Source organism: Triturus cristatus, chromosome 12 (assembly GCF_964204655.1).
Source record: "Triturus cristatus chromosome 12, aTriCri1.1, whole genome shotgun sequence".
NCBI lineage: Eukaryota > Metazoa > Chordata > Amphibia > Caudata > Salamandridae > Triturus > Triturus cristatus.
Window position 1 is genome coordinate 59,692,549 of NC_140595.1, and position 21,555 is coordinate 59,714,103.

The following is a 21,555-nucleotide window of genomic DNA, read 5'->3' on the forward strand; positions in this document are numbered from 1 at the left end:
AATGTGCACGGGGGAGCCTGGTTAGCAAATCTACGGCTCCCTGCCCGGGCACATGCGGATTGTACGGGGGGAACGGCCTGCTGGGTGAAGGACTCTGAGTGATCCTTCTTGACCTTGGCGGCTGCCGGACGTGCCTGGCTGCCCCCCCCCCCTCCTGTTCTGCGGGCTGACCTAATCAGGCCTGGGCCCCCAGAGCCCACGAGGCATGGGACCCCAGCCGCCACGCACCCGGCAACACGGGTGAAGACCCGGTCCTATTGTTGCAGCTGCCTCACGCAGCCTGGTGGTGCTGGCGCACACGCTTACCATAGCCGGCTTCTTGGTACCCTGCCCCCCAACGCAGGCGACATGCTGCCGGGGACCGGCGGAGGGGCCGTGCTGGCGAGAGAACCTTAAAACAAGGCCGCAGGCTGCATTAACCATGCATGGTTACGGGACCCCCCTAAAGCCCAGCCCCACACCCCAAACCCAGTAAATAACAACACCCAGTCGCAAAGGCGACCAACGAGGGCCGAACCGGGGAAGAGAGAGTCAAGGTCCCATTCGGGCCTGGCCCCTACAGTGGGACTCCGATGGTGGGGGGTGGGTTTGGGATGCGGGCAGTCTACTAACCTTGTGGTCCTCGGCAGCACAATCGCAAACGACCAGCACGGTGATCAAATCGGCGTCAGGGCGAGGGGACAAAGAGGCCGCCAGGTCGGCGGGGGAGGAATTTATACCTCTCCTCGAACCCCACCCCGGAAGAGACGCGCGGGACCCCAAAGGGGTCTCTGCACACTAGGCTGCCCAGTGTGCCATCTTGTGGCACTAAAGGGGCCGTCCTCTTATGAGGGTCCCCTGCGGTGACTATGTCGGTCAGCCCGCAAATAAGGCCTAACCTTTCCCACCATACTCTAAACAATGTCCCACCCTACAAATCTCCACCCCACTCATTCAAAATCATAAAACCTTTAACTAACAATTGACCAACTTTAGATCTCTCTGTTGCTCTAAACTTTTCACCTTACCCTGCATTCGTTTCACTTTGTTGCCCATCCTGCCTGCCCCGAGGAGGTAGCTTGGAGAATAGTGGGGAAAGTAGGGAGGGGATGGAAGGGATGGGAATGAGGGGAAAGAGAAGAACAGAGGAGGGAAAGGGAGGGGAGGGGAGTCGATTAGAGGGGACAAGAGGTAGCGATGGAAGGGAAGGGGATATGTGGCAGTGGAAGGGAGGGCAGGTCATGGGGTCTAATGTATCTACATTGATAAATGAAGAAGATGCTCAGGAGTCCACCTGCTGCTAACTCAACCCATCGGCAACTCTGGATGGTTTCAACTTACATTTACCTGTGTTTAGGCAATGCGTGTTTGTTTTGTCATTATAATGGAATCAAGTAATTATGACCACACAAGACAAATAATGAATATATACATGATGCTGCTGTGCCTCTCTTGCCGCTAAGCCATGGTTCTTTGTTTTCTCATTCAGCTTATTTTTGACTTCTGGTTCCTGATTCTCCAGCCCTTGGTCTACACCGTCTACCCAGCGCTCTGCATGGGCGTACTCGATCAGGTATGGCTGACAAATGTGCATACAACTGTTGAAAAGATGGATGGTAGGTAATACCAGACGTAGCCTTGAGGTATATTTTAAGTAGGTTTATTAGTTGGTAACCAGATGGTACAAGGTAGTTCAGTAGATGACAAGATTAGTCTAGATGATGGCCCCACCAGGAGCAGCATGGTTGCTGCTCAGCCTACTCTCTCCAACTGTCATTCTCTCCACGCAAGCAGGCACACCAACATTCCACTCTCTCTCTCTCACCATGCACTCCAACATTCCATGCATCCATCACATTCATTCTGGCTGAGCAGCTAAGAGGGGAATGCACTTAAGGGAATTAAGGTACAACATATCCCCTTTCCTTGGGAACAATAAACAACAATAATTGCGACATTGCAGCAAAAATAAGAATAAGTATGCATGTAACATCGCACACAATAAATAAGAAGAATAAATATGAAAATGCAATGAGGTAGAAATAAGAGATGAGTAAATAACAAAAAAGCAACAAGAATGAAAGAAGAGTGGTAGTTAGCAAGGATTCAAGTTCAAAACATACAAATAGCATTTCCCCTTCCCTTGGGAAAAACAATAGAACAAGTTGGAACCTTGCATGTATCAAGTGTGATTAAAGTGAAAAACAGAATATGAGTAGATAATAACAGAGATTAGAGAAGGCAGAACAAATAAAGTGGGTAAAAAGAAGTGCAAAGCGGTAGCGTAACTGACAGCTGGGGAAAAAAAAAAACCAAAAGGTCTGACACCCCAACTACATTTCTACACACAGCACCATGGAGGAAATAGTGCAGGACTAGGAGAGTGAAGAACCCCGGGAGATGTTTAACACACCTAATATACTAATACATTAAATAAGAGCCCCGAGAGATGTAAATACCTATACACTCATCCTCTTTTGCACGCCTCATGTACTAAAACATTAAAGCACCTCTGAGTATAACAAACTAAAGAGTGGGTACATGCCCATTGCGTATTACAAGTAAAGATGGGTAACCGCCCATTGCGCTTATTAAATAAAGATGGGTACACTGCCCATTGCGCGTTTCCACTAAATTGAAGATGGGTACACTGCCCATTACATATTGCTAAATAAAATAAAGGTTCACTGCCCACTGCGCATTTTAACTGAAGATGGGTACACTGCCCATTGCGCATTTTAACAAAAGATGGGTATACTGCCCATTGCACGTTTTAACTAAACTAAAGATGGATACACTGCCCGTTACCTATAACTAAATAAAATGTGAGTACACTTGTCCATTGCGCATTTTAACTAAAGATGGGTACACAGCCCACTGCGCAAGTATTCACTGATAGAAACAATCTAAAGGGTAATGCAAACGTAACACTACTACTAGGCACCAAAGACTGAGTAGGGTGAAATCAGTGTGAAGGGTGTGCGCACCACCCCCACTGAAGAGTAAAAACTAGTGTAAGAAGACCAGCTCCTAAACAACAAATACCCTACAAAAAAAATGCCAGATACCCTGAAAGTAACTAAGTCAGGAAAACACATAAGGTGAAACGTAACTCTCTATGAAATATCAACGGCAATCTCAATACAGTGAAATATCACTAAACTTGTAATACAACTGAAAAAAAAAAACATTAACATAACGAAAGCATGAAAACGTATGAAGTAACCACAGTGCAAAACACATGTCGAGAAACACTGTCCATTGAAACACAATAAACTAAAACAAATAAATTTGTCACCGTAGTTCCATTTTTAAGAATATATCTCAGCAATTGTAGCAAATCAACAAGACTGGAAACATTCGGCGTTTATATTACTTATTGTGTGCTTCAAAGGATGGCTTTCTGCTCTCCTTCCGAAAGATGATCAGTTCAGTCCAAAAGGTTTTTGTGACCAGTGCGACTGTTCATCAAGCCGCGCTACTCAATTTCCGCAAAGCATCTAAGCAGGCTAAAGAATCACCTGGAAACGATGTCCTGATGTTTTTCCGAAATAAAACTTTATAGTCCTCCAAAAGGAAAGACAAACTGGTTGGCAGATGCTCCGATTTAATAGTCATAACCAAACGCGGTTGGCAACAGCGCTGAGCATGAAGACAGTGCAGATCCCAAAATGGAGGCACGCAGCACAACGGAGCACCGGGTGGCTCTCGTCACGTCCATGCATGCAGGCGTTAGTGAGCAGGAGACTTGAGAAATGCGGAGGCGATGACGAAAAGGACTGAAACTTCGTAACGTTGCCAGGACAACAGAGAACAATAAGGTGAGCTTGTAACAGCATGGCAGGCTTCTAACAAACTGCATCAGTCTCGTGGCTCACCCTGAAGTGCTGTGGCTCGCGGTACCCATTCAAATGCCGCTGAGTGTAACGGCAAGCTTTACAAACAGTTAAAAAGTCACCAAAATGCCGCAGTTTGATCTAAGAAGGAACGGTTTTGCCACATACCTGATCCGGATAACATAAGTGACACCACACTTGCGGCTCACGAACTCCCTTGGCAAAGTACACAGAGCAAACTTCGATAGATCGACCCTCCAATCTCATGACAAAAAGTCGTCAAGGGTCATAAATCACGCTGACTCTCAAAGTTGTCTCCGCATTTTTGAGTCCAATACTATATTCAGTAGAAAAACAAACATCCAGTGCAGATGGACCAGTCTCTTGATCTGACAATCTTGAAAATAAAGTGGTTAACAATATATATATTTTTTTTGAAGTCGACACTATTGATGTAAGGAACGTGAAGCACCCTGGGCAGGCTGTCCAGATGGTGAAGGACACTGGTGGGACCTATGAGGGCGTTCTTTTCCTTGTTTGTAAAAGTTGCTTTGCTTTAAGTAGCGTTTTTTTTTTCCTTGCTTTTAAAGTTGCTTTGCTTTAAGTAGTTTCTAGTACACATAAAGTTCTGCATAAATGAAAATTTCTTCACCTTCAGTAGTCTTGTCACGCAGGGTTTCTTCCAGATCGTCGCCAATGTTGAAAAGATGGATGGTAGGTAATACCAGACGTAGCCTTGAGGTATATTTTAAGTAGGTTTATTAGTTGGTAACCAGATGGTACAAGGTAGTTCAGTAGATGACAAGATTAGTCTAGATGATGGCCCCACCAGGAGCAGCATGGTTGCTGCTCAGCCCACTCTCTCCAACTGTCATTCTCTCCACGCAAGCAGGCACACCAACATTCCACTCTCTCTCTCACCATGCACTCCAACATTCCATGCATCCATCACATTCATTCAGGCTGAGCAGCTAAGAGGGGAATGCACTTAAGGGAATTAAGGTACAACAACAACACAAGGAACTGTCGAATCTAAGCACTGACAAGTTCAGGGTGCATGCCTTCTTTCTGAATCAAAAGCATCTCGTGACTGCTACCTCCTAAACAGCATAATGTCCATGGAGGTCCTAACTAGTCTCCTCGTGTATCCGAATAGACTTGTGTGGAGCGGAGAGGCATGAAGGAAGAGCAGTAAGAGTGAGAGAGAATGAGGAAGGCTGGGGGAAGGTGGGAGCAGGGGAGTGTGAGGTCGAGAGATGGATGAAAGGATAGATGGACAGACAGACAGACAGAAAAACAAGCAGACAGACAGACAGACGGACGGACGGACGGACGGACGGACGGACAGCTGGACGGATAGATAGATAGATACTGTCTTGAGCACATTGACCACCAAGGTGAAAAGCGCAGCTTTGGCATCATAGCCAAGAATTCCCTATCTTTCTACAACACCAAATTCTTAACCCTTAATGCCTTAATGAAACCTAAAGCGCTCGCTTCCACCATATTACCCACTATAGCAGTATGCTCAGCCTACCAGCCACCTGAGTACAAACCACCATTCGTTGCTAACCTAGAGGAACTCGTTACAGTCTTCATCCCAACACCAACAATTCTGCCATCTTAGGTGATTTTAGTTTTCAAACCAATTACCCTAAAAACAAAAAACGTTAAAGAGGTGAGTAACTATTTTACCGACTGCAACATACACCAATTAATTCAACTCCCATCGCTCTTTTGCAGCCTTATATTGGACCTATTTATTTGCGTTCAAATAACAGATCGTCAATATTCAGTATTGCTAAGTTGTTTGGTCTAACCACATGTCCTTATAAAATGTAAAGCGCCCTCCCAGATTAAACCCTCCCGTACCATGCCTCCTAAAACAGGGGTGTGTGAATGGAAGCTGCTTTTTAAGCATCAATTTAAAAGATCAGTGTATGGGCCACTTCTGCTGCTGCCCTGCGGGATAAAACAGCACTCAAAGTGGCCCCCACACTGGTAAGCGCGAATGAAGGGTACTCTGGTATCTCTGCCTGGATCGACAAAACCTGGAATGAGCTCCTACAAAATTCAGATGCTTGAATACAAGACCCTACTGCTTGCCAAGGCTCTCTGCAGCTCTGAAACAGCGAAAACCCATGACAAGAACGACGGAAAGAGCATGGCACCGGAGCTACGGTCCTGGTCTCAGAGTAAAATGTAAAAAAACAACTTAACCTATACAAATCCAAAATCAGAGTGGGATTGTTTTCTGCACTAACAAATTGTCTGAAGCTAGTTCTCCGGTCATTTCTGTATATCTTGCCACCTTAATTAATATCGCACTACAATGCGGCAGAGTTGCTGTGAGATTATAAGAAGGTATTGGTGGACCCTAGCCGAATAAACCAAGTCTTGACCCTACCATTCCCAGCACTTATCGTCCCATTATCCTTTCTACCCACTTTAAGGAAAATACTTGAACATAAAGCCCACAGATCTCAAACCGTCTTGAAAAATGGCGGCTGCTAAACAATGAACAGTTCGCGAACCAATCAACGTGTGGCACTGAACTGAGATTTTAGCAGTCACAGATGACCTCAGAAAAGAAGACAAATGTTGGTGGTGCCGGTTCCCTGATTTTGCTGGATGTATCAGCTGCATTTGACACGGTTGACCACATCGTATGCCTAAAACTTTCTGTCAGCTCTCTCAGGAGAAGAATGTCAGACTGCAGGAGGATCTTGGAGCCCAGTTCTTGACAGTTCTGGTTTGCCAGAGGTAAGGGCCACCCCTTTTAGCAGCCATAATGCCGCCAACACTTTGGAGTGCCTAAGCTGATAGTGCCTTGCAGAAGAAGCTCCAACTGAGGAAAAAGCCCAAAGGCAAAAAACCTCAAAAAATTTTAACGTGGCTCTACAATGACTAAGGCGGATGAGAGAGAACCACAGCAGACAGGAGAAGGTAGTGTAGACCACAACTGGAAGCACTGAACTGAAGAATACAGGACTCCAGGAGCTGACAGGAGTGAGGAAATTCACCAACAGGAGCAAAGAAGTGTTGCGACGCGAGGAGGATGAGGAATCTAATCCTTATATACTCCAATAATAGGAAATTACCTCACCAAAACGTTGTTGCCATAACAGTTTGGGAACTTCCTATAGAAACAACAGAATGCCGTCATCTAGGTTAGTTTTCATTTATTCCCATGAATACTGCTTGCTAATGCGAATTATGGTAAGAGATTTGCAGAGGGAAGGAGAGACCGATTTCAACCTCCAGCCAGAACCCCATTGTGAAGAATGCTAGAGAGACTGTAAAAGTGGGCCAACCGTTTCTAGGTCAGGCCATGTAATGCATGTGGCGTACCACTGGGATCTCTGCTGCCCCACTAAATATTGTGCTGTATGTCAGGAGCAGTCACCTGGCAAGACATGGGCCACAGTGCGGTCCGCAGCACAACACTTCCTGACATCAGGCGAAGACCTGTGCAGATCCTCTTCTTTCCTGAGCAACCGCACCCAAAAAATCTCTATTGGGCTCTTCAACTCCAAAAGTAATCCTGTGAACTATGAGGTACCACACGGGTCTTCCCTATCCTACTACCTGTTTAATATCTATATCGAGCCACTGGCCCCCTTGGTTCGTTTGTTCGGTTGTCATTTCTACACCTATACTGATGACACTCAACTGCTCATTAGGCGGACCGGTTGTTCGCATGCTGCTTTCGAGATCTGTGAGTGCCTTTGTAACATTTCAATGTAAATAAACAATTGGCTTAAATTTGACCCAGTCAAGATGGAGATTTTTATAGTAGTCAGAGGTCCTTTCCTCTGGGACGAGGATGGAACAGGACAGAGTGAAACAGGAAGAGATAGATGAAAGCAAGAATATGACAGAGAGGGGGAACTGGAGACATGAGTGGAGAAAGAGAGATGTAGTGGGTGCTAACAACTCCTGGTGCTTACCATTAAGGAAGGAGATGTGCCCCTTGGAATCGTACCTGGAACCGATGGACCCAGAGAGGGTTCTGTGACAGACTTTCTTAGGAGCAGTGCTTAAGGAATGATGGTGCATCAACATGAGGTTTTCATGGGATTCCTACCCTGACTCATAACAGTGTGGGCCTCCTGGTTGTGCTGTGTGAGCCTCCAGTTGGGTTAGGGAGTGGGAACAGACTAGGACTTCCAAGGCTACCTGCAAGAAAATGAGGCAAAATGATTGGGCCTCTCATAGTACCCCAGATTGGTAGACATGAGCAACATCTATGTCAGATTTTAAGTAAAATCACTGCCTATGTACATGGCACACATTTTACTTCATTGTCAGTAAATATACCCCATTTAGATATCCTGAAATCTGTCCTGGATCTGTCCCCGCATGGACCCAGGTTAGACAACCGTGACCCATCCCAAGCAACATGCAATGTATCACAATGAGGAATACCTGTAAAGTAAAAGTACAAAATAAAAAGGATTCCTTGTATTGGCTTGAAATTGTCGGTCTAGCTATTTTAAAAAAAGAACTTAAATACATGAATAGACGTGTCAAAAATAAAGAGTTGTGTACTACAATAGCAAAAAATCGGCTCAGAGGCAAGCTACAATAATTTCTACCTCTGTCATTGGGTCCAGCTCTCTTCCTACTTTGCCTCTTTGAACTGAGTCCCCATTCCTTTTGGTGATACATTTAAGGCCCTGTCTCCAGTCCACCGAGCCTTCCACCGAACAAGTTTTCTATATCTTCAATTGAAATTAAAATTCTACCATTATTCTCTGTCTAGCTCTCTAAGGCCATCTTCTCAGTTCCTTCTTGTGATTCCAGAAGTACGATGTACTCGCCTAGTTAGACATTCCTCCTTTTTGTGGTGGCTAAAAATTGCAGTGACCTCCCCTGTACTTGTGCATGATCGACAATCATCTTGGTTTCCAAAAAGCACTGAAAATACATATTTGAAAGAAACATGTTAGTTAGGTTCCTTACCTTAGAATATCCTCAGGCGTCAGGCTGGATCCGGAAAGATTTTTCGTCAGCAATACCCTTGCGCGTCGCTAGGCGTCGTCTGCGGCTCCACGTCCGTCGTCGGCGTCGTGATCGCTGAGATGACGTCGTCGAAGTACTTAGACGCCGCCCTCGCGCGCTGACGTCAGTTCTTCTTTTTTCCGCACCAGTAAGCGCAGATCCGGGAAGAGCATACCCTTTAGTCACTTTTTGACTAAACGTTTTGAACTTTTTTGGTTCCTATTTCGAGTCGACCTCGACTCCTGGTGCCGGTAGGGATGCCCAGGTTCAAGCCGTGCAACGCCTGTCACCGCCTGATGTCGGTCACGGATCACCACCGCCGGTGTCTCTACTGCCTTGGGGCCGACCACAATGCCGAGTCGTGCCTCGACTGCCAGGCCTTGACCTCGAAGGGTAGGCAGGAGTGGTCCCGCAAGCTGCTCGAGATCCGGCAGTCGGCTCCGGTCGCGGAGCCGCAGCCATCACCGCTCGTCGGGGTCGAAGTCCTCACATTCCGGTAAGTTGAAGCGCAGCAAGAAGTCGAAGAGACGACATCGCTCTTCTGACTCCCCTCGCCGGTCGCGTGACTCGGCTGAGGGTTCGGGTGGCACCACCCGCGCGGCTCCGTTGGATTCGCAAGAATCGCATCCGGCCCCATAACCTCCGGTCCCTGGGCCCGATGCGACTCCGACGGAGATCCGAGACTTCCTCGTGGCCATGAGGAGTCTCGCTCCGCCGTCAAGGCCTGTCAGCGCGCCTTCGGGCCCCGCAGGTCTGACTGGGGGGCCTAGCGAGCTGGCGGCTCCGGATCCGGCGCCGTCGTCGACTTCGGTCCCGACGCCGCAGGCCCCTGGGGGATCCATGCCTGGATCCCGGTGGACGCCGGTCGACCTTACGACCCCTCCACCGGTGCCGACCCCTTTGGTGCCGCCCCCGGCGCCGTCTTCGGACAGCATCGTCCCCAGGTTTAGTCCCGGCCCGGGCCCGGCGTCGGAGCGGTGCTGCCCGGCGCCGTATCCGGCGCCGAAGGATGACAGATTCATCTACCGCCCGGCTCCGACCTTTCCACCTGTCTACCTGGAGTCAGATGATGGGGACGGCTGGGAGGGGTCTGAGGACCCTCTGGCACAGCAGTGCCAGTTATATCAGGACTGGGCAGAAGAGCTGGGGGATGCCAGTGGTCTTGACACCTCCCCTGACACTGGCTTCATCTCTCCTCCCTCCGTGGCTACGGAGGAGGGTGCTACCTATTCTGTGGTGCTGCACAGGGCTGCCGAAGCCCTTCAGATGGAGCTCCCTGCAGTGGCCGTGAGGACTAACCTCCTCACTGAAGTGCTTCAACCGCCGGTAAGCTCCTCGGAGCCTCTGCTGCAGTTCAATGAAGCACTGACGGACATTCTGATGGGCACCTGGTCCAAGCCCTCCACAGTCCCTCCTGTGGACCGGAACGTGGCCCGGCGCCACCGCCCGCACTGGCGATCCCAGCTTTCTGTCGGTGAATCCCACGCCTGAGAACCTAGTTATCCAGGCGTCTACCTCCCAGACCGCCTTCCCGTCCGCTCCCCCGGATCGGGAATCCAAAAGGTTGGAACAGTTTGGAAAGAAATTGTTCTCCTCCCTTAGTTTGGGGTTGCGGTCTATCAACACCGCGTGCCTTTTGGACCGTTACACCCACTCTCTGTGGGATACGGTGGCGGACGTGCTGCCCCAGTGTCCGGAGGAGGCCCAGATACAGCTCGCCCAGGCTCTCGCCGAGGGTTGGGATGCGGCACGGTAATCGATACGATGTGGGCTTGACACAACAGACCCGCTAGGTAGGGCAATTGCGACCACGGTGGCGATTCGTCGCCACGCCTGGCTGAGGTCCACGAATTTCTCCGGGGATGTCCAGAGCACCCTCATGGACATGCCCTTCGATGGCCGTCACCTCTTTGGCGACAAAGCGGATAGTGCGCTGGAGTGCTTTAAGGACTCCACGGCTACGGCCAAGTCCTTGGGCCTCGGCCCTGCACCCGCAAGCTTCCGCTTTTCGCCCCTTTCGTGGCCAAGGAAGGGGCGCCCCCACACGTCCGTCTAGCCACAGGCCGCAGAACCAGCCTCAACGCGGTCACGATGTGGATTTCGCTGAGGCGGAGCGGGGGGACAGAGAGCCGGTCAGCCCACATCTACCCCAGCAGCATCTGCCTCAAAGCCTTCCTAGTCCGAGCTTTCCATACCATCACATCGGACAGGTGGGTGCTGCAAATCGTCCGAAGGGGCTACTCCCTCCCCTTCGAGGCGACCCCTCCAGCCATGCCACCGCAATACCACCGCATGTCGGGGGATCTGTTGCAACTTCTGCAGGAGGAAGTTATGGCCCTCTTGGCCAAGGGGGCCATCGAGCGCGTTCCTGGCCCAGAAGTAGGTTGGGTTGTTATTCCCACTACTTTCTGGTTCCCAAAAAGGGCAAAGGGGGCCTACGCCCTATCTTGGACCTCAGGAGCGTCAACGCCTTCCTCCGGAAGGAGAAGTTCAAGATGCTCACCTTAGCTCAGGTTCTGGCTGCCCTAGACCCTGGAGACTGGATGGTAGTGTTGGACTTGCATGACGCTTATTTCCACATCCCCGTCCTGCCGGCCCACCGGCATTACCTGCGGTTCACGGTAGGCCACGAGCACTTTCAGTTTACGGTGCTCCCCTTCGGCCTCACCAGTGCCCCCCGGGTGTTCACGAAAGTGATGGCGGTGGTCGCAGCTCATCTGCGCAGATTAGGGGTTCCAGTCTTCCCCTATCTCTACGACCGGCTGTTGAAGGCGGGCTCGCCCCAGACAGTCATCTCCCACCTCCAGACTACGGCCGACCTCCTGCATTTAATGGGGTTCTCCATCAACGTGCTGAAGTCGCATCTGAGTCCCTCCCAGAAGCTCCTTTTCATCGGAGCGGTTCTGGACTCAGTGCAGTTCCGGGTCTATCTTCCGGAACAGCGGGTTCGGGATATTCAGGCTCTGATTCCAATCTTTCAGCCTTTATCCCGGGTTTCGGTCAGGTTGGTACTGCGGCTACTGGGTCTGATGGCCTCCTGCATCCTGCTGGTACATCACGCCAGGTGGCGGATGCGGGCTCTGCAGTGGGACCTGAAGTTTCAGTGGGCCCAGCATCGGGGCAACCTGTCCGACCATGTCTTGATCTCAGAGGGCACTGCGAGACAGTTGCAGTGGTGGCTCACGGACCGCGATTGGGTCAGTGGCAGATCCCTCTCCCTACCCCAACCGGAGCACGTAGTGGTGACGGATGCGTCCCTCCTGGGATGGGGGGGGGGCCACATGGGAGAGGCGGAGATCAGAGGCCTCTGGTCTCCGGCAGAGTCCCGGCTCCATATCAAGCTGTTGGAGCTGCGGGCGCTCCGCTGTAGGGTGTCTCCACCGCGTAGAGAGCGCCGGCGCCGCCCTCTCTCTAGACGCGGCTCCAGCTTGCACGCAAATCAGACACAACAGACCCGCCCTTTTAGGAGTAACGCACAAACAAGGTGTACGGTATCTATAATTTGGTATTGTTACTATGGTTGCCATTAAACACTGGTTCCCATGGAACCCGATTGACGCACCACCTGGAAGTCAGGTCAAGTCGGGCAACACGAGTGCTGGGCGCAGTTCGGACACCGGATCCCACATAGAGGTTCTGTGTCAACGTTGTAAGCAGGCCCCTCCCGGCACTTTACCACTTAAGGGCGCTATTTAACAACGGTCCCCACTCATGCTCATTTATCACTGGGGAGGAGCAGAGTACACAGCTAGGTGATCCTGCGGAGAACGCACCTTGACGAAGTAAGATGATGGGATATGAATGTATGGATGTTGGATGCCTGCATAGTAGTATGCAGCTCACACCAGTATGCCTCTTCTTCTTCTCTTTTTTTACTTCATTTTACTTTATTTTCGGCTCAACAATGCTGCCTAAAACTTTTCTCTATATGCTTTCCTCTTCAGAGTTTGACTACAGGGGTTCTCTTTTACTTCCCCTCCCATGGAGTGCATAGGGTTAAGGCTGTAGGTAAGAAGTGGGAAGTAATTTTCCCCTTGATTTTACTCACTTATGTATTCACGTATGTCAGTCACGTGTTATACACTTGCACCACGCACACTTAATTTTGTGAGTAGTGGTTTCCGTTTGTTTTTTCATGAATGACCCCTATACCTAACTGTTGCTGAGTATGTGTTGTTTATTTTTCTCTCTTACAGGATACTTTTGACCCATATAAACAGCAGAGAGCGACTAAAGTCACTCCGCCTCTGATTTCCTCTAACCACAGTGTTGGTAAGAGTGGAGCCCTGTATTTGTTTAATTACTAAGGTCCTGATGAATGCCGAGTACCTCTGTTGACAGAAGGCAGAAACATGTCAACCCAATTCCAGACCAAAATTCATACGGCGAGGGGATAATAACTTTCCCATTTTCGCCGTGCACTTGTTTTTATATACCATATAGTCTCCTGGATCATTAAAAAAGGAAATGAGGTTACTATAATGGCTTTTAACTTCACTTATTCACTTTGGGCCCCACTTAGGTAGAAGCGCATCCCTGTCGTCAGGTGTATGCCCGCCCTCTATCAAACCGAGTTTTTAGAGGGCGAGGACTGGCCAATGATGAAGCATGACACCAGGTGGTGTGTGAGGCCAGTCCGTAACTTTTAGTGAGATGTCCACACTCACATTCACATAACACTACTCAGCACTATTTAGGTCATTCCAATAGGAGCGGCCCCATTTGTGTGTAACGAGCTTTCCTAAATCCCTGCAAATCTGAGGCTGATCTAAGGTGAGAGGGCAGCGAGTTCCACAGTTTGGAAGTGGCAGAAACAAAGCTGCTGCCACCCCACTTCTTTAGCCGGTACTTGGGGACCTCAACTAGGTTGTTAGAAGAGGATCGAAGCTCTCTTAGGAAGAGTACCAGGAGAACCTATGTTTAAAATACTTGGGACCAACCCCATGCAGGACTCTAAAGGCAATACATAGGGCTTTAAAATAGATCCTTGATTACATAGGTAGCCGATGAAGATGAACAAGCAATGGTCTGGCGGACTGCCACCTAGGAATTTTCAACAGTAATTGGGCAGCCGCATTTTGCAGAACCTGGAATCTGGCCAGTAGCCCCTTCTGCAGGCCAGTGAAGAAGCTGTTGCATTAGCCCAGCCTGGACTAGATGAGGGCGGAGTCCACCGTTTTCTGAAGGGTCTCTGGAACATATGGGCACATTTTCTTGACAATTTTTAAGATGACAAAGATGGAAGAGTAGATCGCATTAAGTGGTAACTGAAGGAAAGCTTGGTGTCAAAATCAACCCCAAAACACTCACCTCACTGATTTTAATCCTTATGTTGTTTTTTCTTGTGTTTTGGTGTATTTTCGCTTCCATACTTCATGGACAGGCTGATCTCTGATTGGCTTGTTTCAACCAATCAGAAGTTCGACCAGGAGGAGCCAGTTGTGCCCCCCGGCCATTTCATGCCTGCTGTGGCACAGACGCGCTGTGGACATGCGCAGCTGGCGTGCCGAAGCCACACCAAAGGCAAGCCCGTCTGCGCCCGTCCGCGCCTGGACGACGCTAGATGTGCTGCCGGCCCGGTTTCCACATAAATTACATACTCCCAGGATGACCTATGTGCCATTAGTAAGGAGGCAAGCCCTTGTGCCCCCCACCTTTGCGCCTCGCTGGAAGGCCCTTTCTGCTGCATTCAGTTTGGTTTCTGCTCTATAGCTAACGCTGTCTCTCCTTCTCCCTCCCAGCACTATATCAAACTTTTCAATCTGAATTGCTGCTCCTTAGTAAAACACTTCGCTGAAGTATTTGATTCACTTCACAATGAGATACCGGATATTCTTTTTCTTACTGAGACATGGCTCACTGATAACACGGAAGCGGAACCTGGCTTAGCCATGCCTCAAGGCTATAATATTGTGACCCTCAACAGAGGGGCCTAGGTTGCTGGCATCGCAATCATCTTTAAAACTGGATACTCTTGCACCCTAATTAAAGAGGCCCTGGTGGGCTGTGGGCGTGCACAGTTTAGGATTCTCCCTAATGCTAATTTCACGTTATCTGGGCTCCTAATCTAGAGCCCTCCGGGGCCATCTAAGGATTTCAGAGATGCACTTATTGCAACCTCTGGCATACTCACCATCAGACCAGCTAATTTCAGTATTATTAGAGACCTTAATTTACACTTGGATGCCAGCCATGACTATGAAATCAGCAATTTCCTATCAGATTTTGATGCCTTGCAACTGACCCAGCGTGTCCCGGGATGCACTCACTCAGTGGGATATTTACTGGACCCGGTTTTCTCTAACCTGCCCTCTCTCATAGTTAATCTACCTATCCCTATGAGTTGGTCTGACCATTATCTGGTAACCATGTCATTATTGGGAGTGGGTCCTCAGGGTGCAGCACGAAAATCAGTTTTAAGGTGCCCTTGGCATAAACTGTACTCTGAGCAGTTCCGTACCCTTCTCCTGAGTCAAACGCCCAGCCTCCATAATAACCAAGACGCGGCGTAGAATACCCTTTCGGAGTGGCTGACACACTCCCTTTACTCTCTCATTCCTGCCAGGTGGTCTCAGAGTCGTAATGCCCGGTCCAGCCCATGGTACAATCACAACCTGGCCTCAATTCGGAAAAGCTGTAAAAGGCTGGTACGGGCATGGAGGCGGGACTATGACCCTAGCCTGAAAATACAATATCATGCAGCTATCAAGAACTATCATAGAGCCATCCAGAAGGCAAGAGCTGCTTACTATGCCAATGAGATCAGACTTGTCTTTTCTTTGCTCAAGGACCTTAAATCCTCAGGGCAACCTCAAGCCACCCACCCCTTCTTCCAATCTGCAGTGCGAGAGCCTTGCGGCCTTCTTTATCAAGAAGGTCGAGGACATTTATAACATTTTCCCTCACACTGAGATTAGGGCCAGCCCCTCCCTGCAGTCCTGCGATGCCCAGGCACTCTCTGTTTTCCCGGTGCTTGCCCAAGAAGGGATGTGCACGATCTGTAATAAATTGAAATCAGGATCCCCTGCAGACCCTCTCAAGCCGGATCTATTTCAGAAATTTTTACCTCAACTTCTCTCCCCCTTTTGTAAACTAATCAATCTATCTCGGTCTTCTGCTGTGGTTCCCACTAAATGGAAACATGCCTAGGTGGTCCCTCCGTTAAAGAAGCCCACTCTGGATGCCTCCAAACCAGAGAGCTTCCGCCCTATCTCCCTCCACCCGCTGGTCTCCAATATCACCGAAGCCCACATCAATGCCACCCTTACGAAGTTTTTAGAAGACAACAGTCTGCTTGACCCATCCCAGAACGGTTTCCGGCCTCGTCATAGCACTGAGTCCGTCCTTCTGGCTGTAGCAGAACATCTGAGGGGCACATTAGATGTCGGTCGCACCTCAGCTTTAATTTTATTGGATCTGAGTGCTGCGTTCGACACTGTATCCCACCGAATTATGCTGCAGCGCTTGAAGGACATCAGTGTTAGTGGTTCTGCCCTGGGCTGGCTCACTTCCTTCCTAGCTGGACGCACCTTCCAGGTGTCTGTTCCTCCCTTCTGCTCCTAGGTACATGCTGTCCACCAAGGGGTTCCGCCAACCCTTTTTTTTTTTTTTAAACAATTTTATTGACATTTCGTGTATCATAACAGTACCTTTTAGTACAATAATCTTTCACAGTGCATAGACAAAGATGAAGCATTTTACGTACATTTTCGTGCTGTATGTAAACATCGGAGACTAGTCCATCTAGGTTATTGGATCTAATAGTCAGACCGTAACATATTCTGCAATCACTGTATGCTAAAGTGTGTTTATTCACTAATGTCTGACCCAGACTCATCCTGTGGGGGCTCACATATATTTCCACGGTAGGCGTTCCACTTCCCCCATACCCTTGTCCATTTTTGGGGGCACCCCCGGTGAGTGTAGACTGACTTCTCTGCCACCATTGCCATGTCCATTTCGTTGCACCATTGACTGAGGGTAGGGTTAAAGCCCAACCCTTTTTAACATCTATATCCAACCTCCGGCAGCAGTGGCCAGAAACAGAGGATTAGATGTGGTATCTTACGCGGATGACACACAGCTGGTGGTGGCACTCAAGTTTAAGGAAGAGCTAACAGCCATCCCAGATTGGATGGCGGCCAATTGTCTCCAACTCAATGCCAACAAATCGGAGATCTTGGTGGTGGGCAAGACATCCATTTGTGGAGAGACCTCTGGTGGCCGGCCTCTCTGTGCCCTCTGCTGGCTCCTAAACCAGCAGTAAAAAAATCTAGGAGTCTGGATAGACCCCGCTCTTTCTTTTCAAACCCAGACTAAGGTAGTAGCCGGGATATGTTTCAGGCTCCTACGTAGGCATAAACCTTTGCTGGGTTTCTTCGACCCTATCACCCATCAGGGGATCATTCAGGCCACAGTCCTCTCTAGACTGGACTATGCGAGCTCCCTATATATCGGGGCCAATAGGGCAGAGATACTGCGTCTACAAGGGGCACACAATGCGTCACCCCGGGCTCTCCTTGGTCTGCCGAGAATCTGTTCCATCGCTAGTTCCATCCGCAAACTACATTGGCTGCCGGTGGAAAAACATATTCAATTTAAGATTCTCAGTATCGCCCACAGAATCATGTTTCTCCAATCTCCCGCTATTCTGGCTGACCTCATGGCGCCCTACAGACCCACCCGCCAGTTACGCTCCATGGATCAGCACCTGGCTGTTGTCACCCGGTTTAAGAGAGTATGGATCGGAGGACGCTCCTACCGCGTTTGTGCTCCTAAGCTTTGGAACTCCCTCCCCGCACATATCAGAAACATGCAAAATCATTCTCTCTTCCGTAAAGCCATCAAAACGTACCTCTTTCCCGCATAACTGCCTTCTGTGTGTTTTTTGGCTTGCTTATGACTGTTGCATTATAGCCCTGGAATGCCCCGTTACTGGGGCATCTGCGCGCTCTATAAAACCCCTTAACATATAATAAACGTTTGGATTTTAAGGCTGGGTGGGCAGATTACCCAGATCAGGGGGCTACCAGCTGGGTGTCCCAAAGGAAATTTTGGATCTGAAAAGCAGAACCTCGGTCTTACCCGAGTTAAGCCTCAGGCAGTTTTGGAGCATTCATTTGCTAATCTGTTGCATGCACTGGTGAAACTTGGATGCTGTGTCCTGAGAGCTGCTTGATACAGAGAGAATAATCAGGGTGTCGTCAGCGTATGACACTATGACAAACCCAAAAGATTTAATGAGTTGTGCCAGAGGGTCCTCGAATGGGGCTCCACCAAGTCCAGCTGGCTCTCCATCGTGCTGAGGGCTGGTCCTGACTTACCTTTGCTGGGTTAGTCGCAAAGACCTTGCTCGTCTGCAACCAAGCATCTTCTCCTGCCAACCATTGTTTGTATTTGCCAAGACTTATCGGTCGTCCTGCCAGCCACTGACCTTCCTGCACCCGTCGTTTGGCATGGGGCAGTTTGTGAAAGGCTCCTTGGCTTCTGTAATGTCACCTGGTCTCCGCAGCTGCTGTTTCTTCTAAACCGTGCTACAGCAAAAACCTCCAACCAGTGCTGGTATTGTGCTCCTGTGCCTCCTGGTCACCTCCGGGTAGTTTGGACTCTGTCCCCTCTGCTTTCCGGTTCTTCTCATCTGGATTCTTTGTCCTGGTTTCATCTGCCTAGTCCACAAGACTCTGTAGCTGCTGTTCTTCCCTGATCCTCCAATGGCGTCTGCTGAGGTTTCTGACACCACTTCACCCCATGCACCTGGCTCCCTGGTGCAGGTATCCTTGATCCAAGTGGTTCCTGTTATGTTATGTTATGTTATGTTATGTTATGTTATGTTATGTTATGTTATGTTATGTTAAAAGTACTTATACAGCGCACGTACACCAAGCGGTTTCATGGCACTAAGAGCAAGGGGGAGCTGCATCAACGGGACAGGTGGCTTACTGATATGCCTGGGAAAAGAGATGGGCTTTAAAAATTTACCTGAACTGTGCATAAGGGATTGTCAACCTCACTTCCACAGGGAGCGAGTTCCAAAGCTGCGGGGCCAAGACCGCGAATCTGAGCCCCCGTGCTTTTTGCGGTTAAATAAGGGGGTGTTCAACAGATTTAGATTGGAAGAGCGCAGTTCTCGCGAAGGAGTATAGCGCTGAATTCTTGAGGAGATAAAGGCTGGGCCATTCCCAGCTAGGGCTTTGAAGATGGTGCATCCCAGCTTAAAGGCACAGCGTTTGGCCACTGGAAGCCAATGTAGGCTCTTCATCAGAGGTTTAACATGATATCGTCTAGGCTGGTGGACAATTAACCTGGCTGCGTGGTTTTGCACCAACTGCAAACGATGTAGTTGGTATACGGGGATACCAACATATAGTGAGTTGGCGTAATCGATACGCGAGATTACTAAGGCTAGGACGACCAGGGTTAAGGCCTCAGTGGTTAAGAATCTGCTGATCTTCCGGATTCTGCGAAGGTGGAAAAAACATGCAGAAACCACGTAGCCTATCTGAGCCCTCATGGATAGATCATTGCTGATAACGATCCCTAAACTCTTGACAGAGCTTGCTGGTAGTGGGGGGCTACCCAGCATAGGAGGCCAAAAATTAGAATTCCACAGGTTTGCTGGTCCACCTGTGGGAATGAGCTCAGTTTTATCTGGATTTAGTTTCAGTTGGTTATCATTCATCCAGTCACTGATAAAGCTCTGACTGGAAGCTGAGCATTGAGGAGGTGGAAGAATTGATGTCATACACCAGCTGCAGGTCGTCAGCATAGTTAAAAGTTTCGACCTTTCTTTCTTGTAGAGACCAGACATGGGGTAGTAGGTACAAGTTGAACAAAAGGGGCGAAAGCGGAGATCCCTGGGGAACCCCGCATGTTAGTTTCATTTTTTGAGAGGAGAAATTAGCAAGGTGAACAGCTTGGAATCGACTGCTGAGGAAAGAGGAAATCCACTTCAACGCCAGGCAGTGGATCCCGGCATTGCTGACACGGTCGATCAGAAGACCATGATTGGCCATGTCAAAAGCAGCTGACAAATCCAAGAGTACCAGGGTCTGGGTGAGGCCCTTGTCAGCCCTCCTCCCCCCCCCCGAGCTCATCCATAACTGCAAGGATAACTGACTGTTGAATGTGCCGGTCTAAATCCTGCCTGATGAGAGTCAAGGAAATGAGATTGTTAGATGAAGGAACTCAGGCAATTTGCCACATGATTTTCTAGGATGTTCCCCAGGTAAGGCAGCAAAGAGATGGGACGATATTTGCTGAGCACCAGGCGATCAGTGTTGGGTTTCTTTAGAATCTGGATATATTCTGCACTTTTGAAAGTATTAGGGGCAGTACCAAGTTTAAGAGAATTATTGAGAAATGAAAGGGAAGGATGCGGACAAGTGAGGAACGCTTCACGTAAGATATGAGGTGGGCAACAATCAGTGGGGGAACCAGAACTAACTTTTTTTAGTAGAACAAAAAAGTTTTCCTTTGAAATTGGGGGAATTTGATTAAGTACAATGTGAGTTTTTACAAGGGGCAGGGGGAGCCATAGTGGAGATGGGAGTAGGAATACTGGCCTTAATCGTAGCAATTTTCTCAATGAAATAGGAGTTAGGCGAGTCGCATAAGGATTGCGAGTTAGTGAGTTCGTCAACTATGAAAAAGATTTCTTTGGACTTATAAGCCGAATTTACGATTTTTGAAGAGAAATAATCTGCCTTAGTCTGGAGGATAGCGTTTTTTATATTCTATAAGCAGTGTTACATAGTAGGCTTTTTTGACCAAGGAGTAGTCGTGTCTCCACCTACGTTCGGCTTGTCTTAATGCTAATTTCTTTAATTTTAGATCGATGGAGAACCATTGTTGGGCATCGTGAGGTTGCATAGTCTTAATTTTCTTAAAGGGGGTAATGCGATCACTAGCGGATTCAAGGCAAGCTTTAATATCCTTTGCCTGGATGTGGGGAGATTCCTGTGCGGTAGGGGCTCTGGTAGTTAATAATGAGCAGAAATCGGCAATATCAGCACGTTTCCAATTTCTAGCCAGGTTGTTTTTTGTTTGTGCATTTTTTGTAGGGGAAATGCTAAATTTTACAAATGTGATAAGATGGTGATCCGACCAAGTACATGGGGAGATTACAAACTTAGAGATTTCCAGATTAGTTGTCCATACTTGGTCTAGAATATGCCCCTTTATATGAGTGGCTGCCTTCACATGCTGGGTGCAATTCATTCCAGTGAGGAGGTCGGTAAATTCTGTAGAGTCAGCACTTTCCCGAGCATCGTTAGGCCAATAATTGAAATCACTTATTATTAGGATTCTGGCATGATTTATAAATAGATGGGAAATCATTTTGCCTAGTAGTTGAGGGAATGTGGGAATGTGATGAGGGCGTCTGTAAAATCGGGCACAAATAAAAGAAGATTGTGGAGATTCAAATTTCAGTATAAGGCTGTCAACTGAGGGAATACCTGTGATCCCCAATGAAGTGAACTGGAGTTTCTGGTGAATAATAGCCGCAACCCCGCCCCCAACTTTACCCGAAGACCTGTTGGCCTGAAGAATAGAATACTTATCAGGTATTGCTGCCAGGACATCGGGGACAGACTCAGTAGTAAGCCACGTTTCAGAAAGGAGGAGGATATCCGGCTTATCCGAGTCGATAAGCTGGAAAAGTTTGAGCTGATGTTTTACCATCGAGCGGGTGTTCAGGTAACTGATTGTAATTCCCTTCGCATCCTGTTGCTCAGGA

The 21,555-nt window shown here is 48.8% G+C and overlaps 1 protein-coding gene across 2 annotated transcripts in view; it reads left to right on the forward strand.

The window, feature by feature from the left end:
- LOC146772463 (phospholipid-transporting ATPase IK-like) overlaps window positions 1-21,555 on the forward strand; it is a 520,789-nt gene that overhangs the window by 401,255 nt on the left and 97,979 nt on the right. For both annotated transcript variants that reach the window (XM_085638338.1, XM_085638339.1), the window contains exon 24: window positions 1,469-1,552. In XM_085638338.1, the coding sequence (XP_085494464.1) occupies window positions 1,469-1,552 (84 nt within the window). The remainder of the gene's footprint in view (window positions 1-1,468; window positions 1,553-21,555) is intronic.